This window comes from Lepus europaeus, chromosome 16 (assembly GCF_033115175.1).
Source record: "Lepus europaeus isolate LE1 chromosome 16, mLepTim1.pri, whole genome shotgun sequence".
NCBI classification, from domain to species: domain Eukaryota; kingdom Metazoa; phylum Chordata; class Mammalia; order Lagomorpha; family Leporidae; genus Lepus; species Lepus europaeus.
Genome location: NC_084842.1, coordinates 28,278,497 through 28,293,456, shown reverse-complemented (window position 1 = coordinate 28,293,456; position 14,960 = coordinate 28,278,497). Strand labels below are relative to the sequence as shown.

Below are 14,960 nucleotides of genomic sequence, written 5' to 3'. Positions count from 1 at the left end.
GTCTAAAACTGCTTCAGTTATCTATTGTGGAAAATAAACCATAACAAAACTCAGCGTCCAGAAGAGAGTTCATTATCCCTCATAGTTCTTGAACCTCAACCGTGGCTGTCATTGAGGGCACCTAAACATGGCCTTCCATGAGACTTTGGCGTCTCAGAATATGTCAGTGGGTTCTACAGAGAAGTGTCACCAGGCGAAATGTTCCAAGAGACCCAGACAGGAGATTCTAGAACTTCTTATAACCCAGTATTGGATAGTCTAGGATGTCAGTTTCCTTCTGTTGGTCAAAAAGTCACTAAGTAGTTTAGATTCATGGGAAGGGGAATTAAACTCCCAAGAAAATGACAAGGCTATCTTGCACAAGGACACCTGACATGAAAGATAGCTTTTTTTGCCACGTCATCTTTCTTTCAAAATTTGCCTCTTTCAGGGAGTTCCCATAAGGAAATATCATCACGTTTGACCCTCCCACCCTTCCACCTCCCTGTCAATTCCACCTCAATAATGTCTTTTGTTTTTAAAGGTTTGTTTATTTATTTGAAAGAGTTACACTGAGAGAGGGAGTGAGAGAGAGAGAGAGAGAGATTCCCTCCACTGGTTCACTCTCAGATGGCTGCAATTGCCAGAGTCAGGCTGGGCCGTCCAAAGCCAGGAGCCAGGAGCTTCATCCAGGTCTCCCACATGGGTAGCAGGGGCCCAAGCACTTGGACCATCGTCCACTGTTTTTCCAAGGCCATTAGCAGGGATCTGATTCAGAAGTGGACACAAACTGGCGCCTACATGAGATGCCAGCCCCTGCAATCTATTTTGAATTCCATCATCTCCCACCTGGGTAATAGCAGCTCCCTTCTGTCTGGGCCGTCTCCAGTCTTTCTCATTTATTTTTCACACACAGATTTGAGATAGCAATACATTACCTGACCCCTTCCTTCAGTGATCTCAATTCTAGTCACATGGCTTTTAGTGACTCTCCACAGTCTATTCATCACAGCATACGTAATACAATGACAGTATAGCACAGAGAAAAAGAGTATAAACTCTTCTTTTTTTTTTTTTTTTTTGACAGGCAGAGTGGACAGTGAGAGAGAAAGACAGAGAGAAAGGTCTTCCTTTTGCCGTTGGTTCACCCTCCAATGGCCGCTGCGGCCGGTGCACTGCGCTGATCCGATGGCAGGAGCCAGGTGCTTCTCCTGGTCTCCCATGGGGTGCAGGGCCCAAGCACTTGGGCCATCCTCCACTGCACTCCCTGGCCACAGCAGAGAGCTGGCCTGGAAGAGGGGCAACCGGGACAGAATCGGTGCCCCGACCGGGACTAGAACCCGGTGTGCCGGCGCTGCAAGGCGGAGGATTAGCCTAGTGAGCCGTGGCGCTGGCCAAGTATAAACTCTTGAGCCTCATTCTGATCATTAGTGCCTGTGTTACTTGGGGCATGTTATGATTTTTTCTGAAATTATTTGAGAGGAAGGGAGACAAGGATGGGGGGAGGGAGGGAGGGAGGGAGAGAGAGAGAGAGAGAGAGAGAGTGAGTGAGTGAGTGTGTGTGTGTGTGTGTGTGTGTTTGCTTCCATCTGCTGGTTCACTCTCTAAATGCCTTCAGTGGCCAGTACTGGAACAAGTTCAAAGCCAGGCCTGAGAACTCAATCCAGATCTCCCACGTGAGTGGCAGAAACCCAGTTACTTGAGCTATCACCTGCCTTTTAGGGTCTGCCCTAGCAGGAAGGTAAAGTGAGGAGCTGAAAAGCTGGGTATCGAACCCAGGCACCCCAGTGTGGAATAGTCTTTGTGCTTTAATTTTCTCCACTGGGGCAGACATAGCCTACCAGTCAAGACACTTGTCTCACGTCAGAATACTTAGGTTTCATTCTTGGCTCTAGTTTCCTGCTAATGCAGATGGTAGACAGTGGTTATGCTTCAAGTAATTGAGTTGGCTTCTTGCCACCCACATGAGAGACCTGGGTTGAGTGCCCAGTTCCTGACTTCAACCTTGTCCCAGCCCCATCACTCTGGGGGTGAACCAGCAGGTAGGAGCATGCTTGCTATGTCTATCTCTGTCTCTCTGCCTCTCAAATAAATAAATGAAATTTTTAAAGGCACTAATAGTATTCACCTCATAGAATGGTTTTGCGTATTCAGTGTAAGTATTTTAAATGATATCTAGTACAGAGTAAATTCCTAGGAAATGTTAGTGGTTATCACTATTACTGTTTATTATATGCCTTCTTTGCCAAAGTATAAGGCAAGGATTGTTTCTGTGTTCCCACTACTCTTAAGTTCTTAGCACGAATATTGGCCTACAGCAGCAGCTCATGAAGTATTTTTCCAAGTGTATGAAAAAAGTACCCCTAAATGATATGATATGATACAGAGAATGCATAGGGCCAGCACAGTGCCTTACATAAAGCATATGCAAAGCAGATGTTGGTATAGAGCAATGGTTGAAAACCAAAGCTCTGGCCGGCGTTGCGGCTCAATAGGCTAATCCTCCGCCTGCGGCGCCAGCACCCCGGGTTCTAGTCCCGGACGGGGCAATGGATTGTGTCCCAGTTGCTCCTCTTCCAGTCCAGCTCTGCGCTGTGGACCGGGAGTGCGATGGAGGATGGCCCAAGTGCTTGGGCCTGCACCCACATGGGAGACCAGGAGAAGCATCTGGCTCCTGGCTTCAGATCAGCGCGGTGCGCCGACCATGGCAGCCACTTGGGGGATGAACCAACGGCAAAGGAAGACCTTTGTCTCTGTCTCTCTCTCTCTCACTGTCCACTCTGACTGTCAAAAAAAAAAGAAAAAAGAGCCGGCTCTGCGGCTCAGTTGGCTAATCCTCTGCCTGCGGCGCCAGCACCCCGGGTTCTAGTCCTGGTCGGGGCGCCGGATTCTGTCCCGGTTGCCCCTCTTCCAGGCCAGCTCTCTGCTGTGGCCAGGGAGTGCAGTGGAGGATGGCCCAAGTGCTTGGGCCCTGCACCTGCATGGAAGACCAGGATAAGCACCTGGCTCCTGCCATCGGATCAGCGCGGTGCGCCAGCCGCATTGCACCAGCCACGGCGGCCATTGGAGGGTGAACCAATGGCAAAAGGAAGACCTTTCTCTCTGTCTCTCTCTCTCACTGTCCACCCTGCCTGTCAAAAAAAAAGAAAAAAGAAAAGAAAGAAAAAGAAAATGAAAGCTGTGACACCAGCAGGCTGGCTGCTTTTAAGCAAATTACCCTCTCTAACTTCCTGTCTCTTCATAAGGCAGTAGTGAGGTTTAAAGCAGGTAATACATGCTATGGTATGAAGCCAGGGTGGAAACATATATATTCAGTGTGTGTCAGTAACTACTGGTTTGTTCTTTTTCTGCAATGTAAGATTATATATTTATTGTTTATAGTGAAATTCTTAAAATAGAGCCTTAAATTAGCATTAGTAATATCCTGTAAAGCAGTGTAGGGCATGTCCAGGCTGCAGACCATTATTATAAGGCCTGCAAAAATCATTTGGTCTGGCCTTCCGGAGGTAATCATGAATAGGATGTGAAATTTAATAAATCTACAGCAGGCTGATTTTTAAATTGATAATTTTGTGTGGCCCGTGAACGATGTTATAAATGTCCAAATGGCCCCTGGCAGAAGAAGGATTCCCCATTCCTGCACAATAGAAATCCCCATCATTTGTTATTTTTATTTTAACTATGTGGATATTGTAAAAGGAATTTTATCCTTAATCTGTTTGAAATGCATCATATTCGTTCATTTTACATTTGTTTATTGAGCATGTATTATATGCTATCCAGTGAGTAAGGTTCTGGGAATATAACAGTAATGAAAAAAAAGAAAAAAAGAAAGAGTAGTCATAGTAGTTCCCAAAGCATGTGAATTGCTACGCAAGACAGGAATCCAGCCGGCAGTGAAAGGAATTAGAAAATGTGCAGTAAAGAAAAGTAGGGAGCACCACAACAAGATACTTCAACACCAACTTTATTTGAAAGAGCCAGTGAGACAAATGCACATGCTATGGCAAATGATTCTTCCAAGTAAAAATTTTTTTTAAAAACTCCTTTTGTATCAGTAAATGTCAAAAGTCTAGGCATGTGTATGTATCCAAAATCATAATTCATCCCATTTAAAGAAAATAATCGCAGTTGCTTTTTAAATTTAACAAGATTGGTCTCCATGTACCAGTTTTCTCAAATACTAAACAACTTCAAGGAAGCTAGATTTATAGCAGATTAAAGATTACCTGGGAATGAAGAAATGAGATTACCCAGTCTGCAAGAGCATTGAGTTTCACTCAGTTTTATTTATAACATTTGTGTTGTAGTATATGATAGTTCCTTAATGAGATGCACTATTGATTTTGGCCATTATACTATGCGACGTAGTCATGCTTTCTTTCCCGTATGCTGTCACACCTGCATCCACAGGGGTAAGCTGTGACATGCGGTTGTCTCAGAGTCAGAGCATGGATCCAAGGGGAGGTCAGAGCATCGGAGGACTTGGAGGTTGGCCTATTGACCATCTATAAATGCCTAACCTTGCTTCCTGACGTCTTAATTGTTAGTGCCTCTGTAGGACTCAAAATCACATTCTCATTTACCCTCCTCAGCAACTGCACTGAAACTATTGCAATGGTATTTTTTTCCTGCCTTTCCATTTTCATAATAGGCTTGTTTGCTGACATCACATGCAAGTGACAAATACATAATATATATGGCACAATATTTAGTATTTTGCAACTCTCAGTGATTTGCTGGTGTCATAAAGTATTTTTCAAACGGATATCAAACCTTGTACTTAACACTATGATTTCAAATACTGTTTTGTCCTTATAACAGTTCTGGTTGGTTAGTATTTTTATGAAATACATCTTAGAATTCAAAGAACTTTCCTTTCTCAGAGATGCTCCGTTAATGGGTGTTTTCTTAGGAATTGGGTCTCACCTAGAGAAAGGAAAAACAATTGGTTGTGTCCAAGGCCTCTTTATGCTCTCACACTCTGACAACTGTGTTTTAAGGCATTTAGATTGTTGTGACACATGCTTAGGGATGAAAGAAAAACTCAAAATTAGTAGGTTTAAAGCCAGATGGTGACTCCCACATTCTGGCACAACAGGATGAGCTGAAACAAAGCCTCCAAGATGACACCCTATTGTGTGTGTGCATCTCGCTCTTTAAGGGGTTTGATTCCTAACTGGCCAGCTTTGAGTCTGCGGTGACTACAGTGCCCTGTGTTCTCCTGTCTCCTGTCCTCCACCTTCTCTTGGTAGGACCTAGCGACAACCTCAGTGTTTGTTTCCTGTGATGGTTCCCAAGGACAGGCCGAGGCGGGAGGGGGAGGCGGGCCGTATGAACACGGTGAGCTCGGTGAGGGAGAATGAGAGCCCTGGAACTGGTCCTCCTTTTATCCCCTCTGAAGCCAAGGTTTTCTGCAGTTTCAAACCTGGTGAAAGACTTGGGTCTCCAGGCTTTTACCCAAGAGTCCTCATGAGCGGCAGAGGAAGGGGCTGTGCAGGCGTTTACACGTTTATCAAACCATGGCAGTGGCTCGCTGACTTCCAGGGATGCCTACAGTCAATAAAGAGCATTTGAAAACGCTGGCAAGAATGACCACACTCGCCTTGGTTAAATTAGAGAAGAGCCCTGACCCTAGGAAAGCAGCGGTCCAGAATTTAAAAGGACAAGAACGCTTCACAAATCCCTAGTCCCTGGGCATTCAGGGCGGAGCGTTAGGCGGGAACTCTGCACTAAGGCACACTGTGGCTTCAGTGGATTTAGGCAGAGAAAAACCAGCCACGTCCCGACATCTCTGCGTCACCGAGGATAGCGAGCGGTCGGGTCTGCGTCTACCTTGGAGAAGAGACACATTCTTAGACTTTAATTCAAATTAAACTTGTTCTAAATAAGGTAATGATTTGAAGCAAATAGAAGTTGACAGGCACTTAGAGGTGGGATTTGTATTTCATTGATAAAACCAGAGTGGATTAGTGATCTTCACTTTTCTGTTCTTCCACACACTTAAGCAAATACAAATTTAAGTTTCCTTTCCTGCCTGAGATCATATAATAATGTATTTAAAAACTTGATTTCTTCTATGTGGACTTATGTTTACACAGTTAACTGAAAACAACCTAATTATCACATAAATATGTTAAACATTTTGATAATTATGAAACAAGATGTGAAAATGTTTTAAACATCCCTCTCTGAATTAGACAAATGCAAATTGTTTATATATTTATAGATAAATATTACTTATAAGAATAAAGCAAAGTTCAGTATCAACTCTATTCCTTTTTTTTTTTTTTTACAAACATGAGTTAAGAAATTTGGCTATGAAATACATGAGAATTGAAGGAATTTTGTTAGAGTCGTACTTTTCAATTCTTTAAGATCCTTATTAGTTATGTGACAGAAATCATATCATGATCTGTTTCTTATAAAGTCTGTTTAATAATTTACGCACCGCCAGTTCTATCCCATTTCTCCTTCGGATCTATTGAACACAAATCGTGGGCAGCTACCCACTCTGAAAAAGACTCTTTACGCAGATGACTCAGTCAATGCACTCCTCAGTTTCTGTATCCAGAAAAGGCTTTGCCAAGGTTTAGCCAAATACTAATTAGACCTGTTGTTATTTTACTTAGTAACACTTTGATTAATCTTGTCCACACAGAATTGGGTAGAAAATGGGACTATTCACTTTAATTCACCTTTGCTACTGTAGTATTTTTTGAATGCTCTCATCTTACATATGCCTCAGGTTTATTTCATTGGCCCATTTAAATTACGGGGGAAACTGGCTATATAATGTAACTGGAAGAAACAGTACTCATTAGCATCAAACCTTCTGTCAGAGAAAGTCTGAGCTTTTTCAGTTCAAATAGATTAATCTCCATTTTGTCACAACCATCTCAATCCTGGATTCCTGCTGTAGGGAGAGAGGGAGAGAGATGAAGCACTAATCTTTGCCATAGCTTTGACAATTAGAATAAGTAAGGCATTGCTGCATTTAATGTTTCTTACTTTACTGATGCTTTCTTTGTCATTATGTCATTGTTCTACAGGACAAAAGCGTTCTGTGACAGTGGTTGGAAATCCGTGGTCAGGTCACTAAACAAAACAGTTCCCCTCCCTTTTGATAAGTCTGATGTCAAAGTGTGGCGAGAGTCCTGTGTGTCCATGTTTACCTCCACCCTTTGCCCTTGATGGAAATACATCTAAAGAAGGGAAAGACACTGGAGCCCTACCTTGGACTAATGGTGTCTTGAATAAAAGATGCTTCGCCAACAGAAGTGCTGTGAATTTTGCTTTTGCTCTGCACACTGGAAGTTTTCTGCTCCAAGACAGGGTGTCATAGTAAGATTTTGGACATGTGGAAAGTGTGCCTTTCCACTATAAACGCCCACACATGGATAGAGCAGATGTTTGCTGCAATAGTTGAGACACTGCTAAGGATGCCTGCAGCCCACATCGGGAGTCCCTGGGTCTGACTCTTGCTCTGCTTCCCATCCATCTTCCTGCGCGTGTACACTCTGGGAGGCAGCAGGTGATGGCCCAAGTAGTTCGGTTCCTGCCACCCAAATGGTAGTACCAGTTGAACTCAGGGCTCCTAGCATTGGGCTGGCCCAGCCAAATTGTTATGGGTCTTTGAGGAGTGAACTCACAGGTGGAAAATTGTCTCACCCTTCACCCCGTTTAATTAAGCAAATAAATAAATAAATTTTCTTTGAATTATACACATTGAAGTTTCTGCAGTTCTGGAAATCAATCCCCTTAACATGATCCAGGGTCTAGATAAACCCTGGGGGGTATGACCACCCCCGTTTGAAGACCCCTGGACTAGATGACCTACATGGACACTAAACTCTAAGAGTCTATGATCATATGGTTTACTTAGGCTTTTTCATTAAGGGGAGAAAAAATTACAGTAATTAGTACCATCCCATTCAAGCATATCCAGTCAAAGTTGGTTGTTGGTGATTTGTTTTTTTCAAATGAAAGAACTTCTGACAAAAAAAAAAAGCTATAAATCGGTTGTTTTATAAGGTGGCACACAATGAGTCCCCCTGTCATTTCAGTGAGAAAGATCGTAATCCCTCAAAATCAGTATGTGAAAAAAGGAACAAAGCTATCAAACACTTTGAGATAATGAAACCTTAAATCCTGAAAGTCAGAACTTGATTACCTGTTAACAAAGCTAATGTTTTTGGAAAGCATGATGTTTTTGGGGAAAAAAATTCTGGGCTTTATGCTTATTTTCAAAGCACAAGTATGCTGTTAAAACCAAAAATCATTTAAAGCAACAATGGATAGGATCAGCATCAGAGATTAGATTACAGAAGCTTCAGACACTAATAACCATATGTAAAAATGTGTGCGCACTGGTTGAGTGAGTCCAAATGAACTATATCCATATTTTAAGTAGGACCTGTGTACTAACTGTTCTGAGTGTGGAAAAGGACTACTGCTGTAATCAGTATTTTAAAAATTCTTTGATGTGGAAGTCAACCAAAAGACAAAAACTTACTAGGAATGTATTATGAATTAGGATGCAGAGATTACTGTTTTTATTTTATGGAAATTGGTCATTCATTCCTAATTATTAAGAATAACTTTACTTCCTAAAAGTATAAACTCACTAGATTCTTTTTCTTTTGCTTCAGTGAGTTAGTCCATCTTATTTATTTGAAATAGACTAATGGGGGGTGGCAGGCATTGTGGTGCAGTAGTTAAGCCACTGCTTAGGACATCCACATCCCATATCGGAGTGCCTGGTTCAAGTCTGGGTTACACTGCTTCCGATCCAGTTTTGTGCTAATGTTGCTCTTGGGAGTTGGCAGGCGATGGATCAAGTACTTGGGTCCCTGCCACGCTCGTTGGCAATATGGATTGAGTTCAGGGGTCCCTGCCACACACATGGCAGACACAGACTAAGTTCTAGGCTCCCAGTTTTGGCCTGGTCCAGCCTTGTTGACAGTATTTGGGAAGTGAACCAGCAGATGAAGATACATCTCTCTCTCTCTGTCACTCTGCCTTTCAAATAAATAAATAAAAGGAAAGAGGCAAATTTAAAACAGTAGTTTTATACTTCATCCTAAATGCAAACTAGAACTTGATCTCTTATATTTAGAAATTTCTATGAGTAAAACAGATGTCTTTTTAGATAGAAAGTAAAAACCTCTGGGTGATTAGATTATATATTTTTTCTAACTTTCTAAATGAATTTGTGTTAATATATAAAATATTTAAAATTTTCATGAAGGATGAGCAGGTTATAATCTGAGTTGACGCATGGAACATTATAATGATTACTATCACCCAGTTTTGTGATGTTATTCCTTGGAGCATTTTATATAGTTAAATTGGCTCAAGAAAAATAGATCTGATAGCAGAAGAGTTAACTGCCGTGATTACGGACATTAAGAAAGAAGAGAGCAGTGACGATGTAAAGAACAGCTTTTTATTAACAGTTCTTGTACAGCCCCCTTCTGCCTCATCCCTGTGTATTGCAGCTGTAGCATCAGTTGTTTCAGGCTTCCCACAAGACTGCATTTTGAAGGTCTTGAAACAGCAATTTCACTTTACCTTTAGCCTGCTCAGAACCTGTAATGGGTGTCCATTTAGCTATAGCTATCCTTTGCCATGTTCGGCACATCCTGGTAGGATGCAGCAGTCCAGGTGGAAGGCCTTCCTGACATTCACTGCAGGATGCTCTCCCTCAAACCTTACTTGTATCTGTAGGTGTGAATGTGTTGTGATGTGCATCAGACCCTGTCAGCCAGAAACTGGGCGTCTACCTTACTCACCCGTGCTACAGGGCAGGTTCCTCAGCAATCTTGAATTCTGTCTCTCCTGATTCATACACAACGCAAAGAACACTTGCCTTTGTGCCACTGAAATGCATTACCTATAAGTCGTCTTCACGTTTCTATTGAAAGTATACCGTAAATGACTTGCGCAGTAACAGGTTGCTGATAAATACATACATCTTCCAGGGAAAGGGCGTTATGACTCCTCTTGGTAAAGCAAATGTTTTACCAAATTGAAAACAGATTACCAGCACAGAGTGTAAAGACCGTATTTTTCAACCTGGTATTTAAGGCCCTCTACAAACTCACCTCATTTTCCTTTCCCACCTTTTCTCCCTTTACTCTCAAGACAAACGCATTAAGTGCCAAGTTTTTAATTCTGCAAATATTTCAGCCACACAATATTTATTTCCCAGTTACCATAAGTGGCATTTTGATTGCTCAATTTATGTCTTTATAGGTGCACTATATATATATAGGACATGGGACATAATGGGTCTTCCACTCATTCAGTACCTACTAAGGGCCAAGCACTACAACAAGCACTTTATCATTCCTCGCGTCTTCATTACAATAGCCCAGTGGTTGCAGAACTCTCCCCATTCCCTACATGCAGCTTAGCATCTTCCTTGAGCTCATTCAGCTGCTTAGTGGTAAATCCAGGATTCCAACCCAGGTTTCTCTGAGTCCCAAATCAGTTTTCTGAATTCCTTTTCTAGCCAGAAGGACATGTCTGCTCACTAGCACCCAGTTCCACTGTCATGTTTATCATGATGTTTATCTCGACTCAGAAGCCTTCTCCTACTTGTCCTTCAAAATCTACCTCCAAACTTAACTCTCCTATGAAAACCTTCAACCTCTAGCCTGCATGGTTTTACCCTTCTCTGACCCTTAATCATAATTGCTTTAGGGGGTCATTTAATTTCTTTGTAGTGGATGTTGTCTCCCTAGTCAGATGGTAGAAGCTCAGCTAGTCAGACTAGTATGATTCTTCTCTTTGGTTTATAGGATGATTTCTATTATTCTCTCAGTTCTGTGTCCCTAGCAGATACTCAATAAAAGTGAACTCAGTGTTAAGTTAATTACTCTTCAAAGATAGAAGACTCCTCTGTTATATAGAGTATACAACTCTCAGGTTTGAAGTTAAGTCCCCTCAAATTTGAAGCAACCTCTCTGGAGGCCAGATTTAGTTGTTTTTTTTTTTTTTTTTTAAGACAAAATCAGTAGTGAGTCAACTCTATTATCACTTGGATAGGATTGAATTGATAAAGGATAATTTTACCCAATTTCATTCTGTTTCTCAGCTTTGAAGAACTTTTTGTGCATAAAAGATAATGGGATTATATTACCTAATTAATGACACAATATAAAACCTTTCCTATAAATTACCCCCTTGGAGTAATTGAGAAGGAACCTAGGCAAAGAGGGAAAAGGAAACCACCATATCAGAAAGAAAGAGTTTTCTAGAACCAGGCCATGCAGGAAGAGCAGAGAATTTTTGTTGCTACACATTAAAGATCACTGGTAGAAGTGACATGGTGTGCTGTCCATGACTGAAACTCAGAAGAAAGTTGTGACAGCCTATATCCAAAACTTCTTGAAGGGTGGTCCATTAGCCTGGAGTAAAGACAGCCATTGAGATGTCTATGTCTCATACCAGTACCTGGATTCCGTGCCCAGCTCTGGCTCCCCATTCCAGCTTCCTGCTAACGCAGACCCTAGGAAGCAGATGTAACATCTCAAATGACTGGGTGCCTGCCACCCACATGGCAGACCTGGGTCGAGTTCTCAGCTCCCAGCTTTGGCCCAGGTCATTGGAGGCATTTGATGAGTGAGCAAGTGGATGGGAGCCTGTGCGCTCCTTTACTCGCTCTCCCGCCCACCCCACGCACACACACTTCCCCACTCCCACCTTAAAAACAAGAAGCTTTGTGAGAACTTAAATTTACCCATCCTTCCCTTTCTCTCACATAGCCCTGTTACTCCTTCTCTGCCTCGATTATCTGATCCTTCATTCATTCTGGCATATACTTTAGAGAGAACTTCATGAATCAGTGCCATTGACTGATTTTGTTGTTACTTGCTTAAGGATTGACTTCAAAATCTTCATAATCCATTCTGCCTTAATTTACACTTTGCAGTGTTATAGTATATTTCAAATAACTGATAAGTATCAGACTTAATCTCTCCCAAGAAATAACAAGACATATAATTTGTAAGATAATTATATTTCAAGTGATCAAGAAAGACTGTAGGTGTGAAAACAGCTTCAGTAATAGGCATACCTTGGGGGAAGTGAAAGGATTTTGATCTAAATATCTTAAAAGAATATGTGAAATCAAAACTGGTGAAAACAACAACATCTTACAATTAAAGCTTTTAAAAAGAAAAAAAAATACATGAGAGCATTTCGTTTATCAGAAGCAGATGAATTGAGCATTTAGTGAAAAAAAAAAAGTGCCTTTTGAAAGGAAAACTGTTTTGTTTTACTTTTTCATCCTTCATCAACGGATCTCTTACATTCAGGAAAATTAGGTGGATTTACACAAGAAAATAACACCATAGATTCTGGAGAACTTGATATTGGCCGAAGAGCAATTCAAGAAGTTCCTCCCGGGATCTTCTGGAGATCACAGCTCTTTATTGATCAGCCACAGTTTCTTAAATTCAATATCTCTCTTCAGAAGGATGCATTGATTGGAGTATACGGCCGAAAAGGCTTACCACCTTCCCATACTCAGGTAAGAGCTGGCTGTGCTGTCAATCACAGGAAAATGGTTAGGTGGCTTTTCTGAATGTGATTCTCTTGCTTACATGCAGCTCTTTGGTTAACTGACCGCTTTTAAATTCATCTATTACAGTAGAAAGAATTTTGAAGGTAGGTCACGCTTGCTTTGAAGGCTTGAATCAGCAGCAGGAAGTATATTTTCTTCCTGACTTGTTTTGATCACTGATTGATTATAGTTTGCTGAACGTTGTAACTTGAGCATCTTTTGACCTTGCATTTTCCAAATGTTTCACAAGGATTTTGTGGCAATTTTGGATGATCGTATTCCTTCTTATAATAGATGCATAACCTGGTCATCTCCAACATGTATTCATTCTGTTGAAAGTATGTTTTTAAAATTTATGCCCGTTAGTAAAGAAATTACCATTACCATGCATATGGTAGTATGAACTTTATCACCAACTCAAGCTACTATTCCTCTTCTAAAATGAGGAGACAAAGAGATAAAAAGAAAAGTGATAAACTAAAGAGGCAAAAGAGCCTACAAGTAAGATCACATTAGTGTGGTATTCAACATCGTTCAAATACCTGTATCACAGACTGAGGAGCTTTAAAAGTCAGTTCTCTTGTGTAAAAATCCCCTCACAGTAACAGTAACAATCATGTGTAGCAAACTGCTGTCATTAACTCCATAGATGACCTCATAATCTACTGCCGGGTCATGGGAAGCAGGTGTTTAGCCTGGTAGTTAAGATGGCTGCATCGCACACTGGAGTGCTTGAGTTCAATTCCCATTTCTGCTTCCTGACTCCAGCTTCCCGCTAATGCAGACCGTGAGAGGCAACAGTAATGCCTCAAAATGATTGGGTCCCTGCCTTCCATGTGGGTGACCTGAATTGAGTTTCTGGCTCCTAATTCCGCATCTCTGGCCATTCCAAGCATTTGAGGAGTGAATTATCAAATGGGAACTGTCTCTGACTCTGACTCTCAAGTAAAGAAATAAGATTTAAAATAAATAAACAATATAAACTAAGCTCAGTGATCTCTAGAAGAAATAATTTTATTTAAATTACCTGCCATAAAAATAGGAATTTAGACTTTTCCCAGAATCAGCTGTTACGTTAATAAACAGAGGAATTTCAAATCAGTAATAACTGGTTAGGTAAAACTGGCAATTAGATGAGCTTTGAGTTGTGTCTAATAACTTTCTTTACCCGTGGAACTTCATCCTGATTTTAGTTTTAATAAGTACTACAGAATTTTTATGTGTACTCATGTTTAATAGTTTACAAGAAATGCTTTTTTCTGTAACTTAGGAACATAAATTACAAAGAAAAGTTGATTTTATACTAATAAAGAAATCACATCTTGGGTGGACAGTTGAAAGCAGTTGAGACACTGCTTCGGATGCCTGGATCCCATATCAAAGTGCCTGCCTTTGACTAATGTGCACCCTGGGAGCCCAGATGTGATGGCTCAAGTAATTGGATTTCTGCCACCTACATAGGAGACCCAGATGGAGCTCCCAGCTCCTGGCTTCATCCTGGCCCAACTATTATAGGCATTTGGGGAGTGAACCAGCAGATGAGATATCTCTGTCTGCCTTTCAAAATATTTTTTAAAAAAGAAAAGATACAATTTCAGCATCTTTCTGTAATGTCATCATGGGTTGGGTTCATAGACATACATACATTTTCTGACTATGAAATGTTTAAATAGCACGCTTTAGTGGGTTCACTTTTCTTAATTTTAATGTCTGTATTATTAAAGAAAATGCCTTGGATCCTTCCCCATCGAGTACTTCTTATGTACCAGTGTCCAATTTTAAATTAGGTTTGATTCCAGTTCTTCTGATAGGTAACATTAAGATGTAATAACTAGATTTTCTTAAGTGCAATGTGCTTCAGTAACTTCAGTTATAGCAGATAGATTGCATTTGTAGCAATGGTCCAATACTATATGAAAAAATAGTTTTGCACTGAAACCACATACAGAATTAATTTTCTGCAATTCAAGAAGTATACCTCTGAGCTAAACACAACCATGAGCGTGCAACTTACAGAGTAAATTCCAGAAAATAATTTCAGTTAAAATTGTCTTTTGTGTTGTACACTTGAAAGGTTTCTTTAAAGATATACGGTTGACTTTTTGAAAGTTATGTATAACATAAAAGATTAAGGAAATAAAAGGGGCAGTGTCAGGTTTTCTCATAATTCTAATATTTAAATATAATACACATGATATCTACTTTTCTTTTCTGCCACAATATATGGATTTAAGTAGGTTATGCACTTCTTAGAGCTTCACAGTTATTAGAATTCCTATCTCTGGTTTATTCAAGATCAGTAGAGCAAACAACTGTTTCTGAGTTCAGTGTTTAAACATGAAATATGCTATAAAGCAGCCCAAATTGAACATTTCTCTGTTCCTGGGGAACATTAAAGAAGTCAACCTGA

General features: G+C 40.8%; 1 protein-coding gene across 4 annotated transcripts in view; it reads left to right on the top strand.

The window, feature by feature from the left end:
• TENM3 (teneurin transmembrane protein 3) overlaps positions 1-14,960 on the top strand; it is a 657,699-nt gene that overhangs the window by 519,417 nt on the left and 123,322 nt on the right. For all 4 annotated transcript variants that reach the window (XM_062213567.1, XM_062213565.1, XM_062213566.1 and 1 more), the window contains one exon: positions 12,303-12,517. In XM_062213567.1, the coding sequence (XP_062069551.1) occupies positions 12,303-12,517 (215 nt within the window). The remainder of the gene's footprint in view (positions 1-12,302; positions 12,518-14,960) is intronic.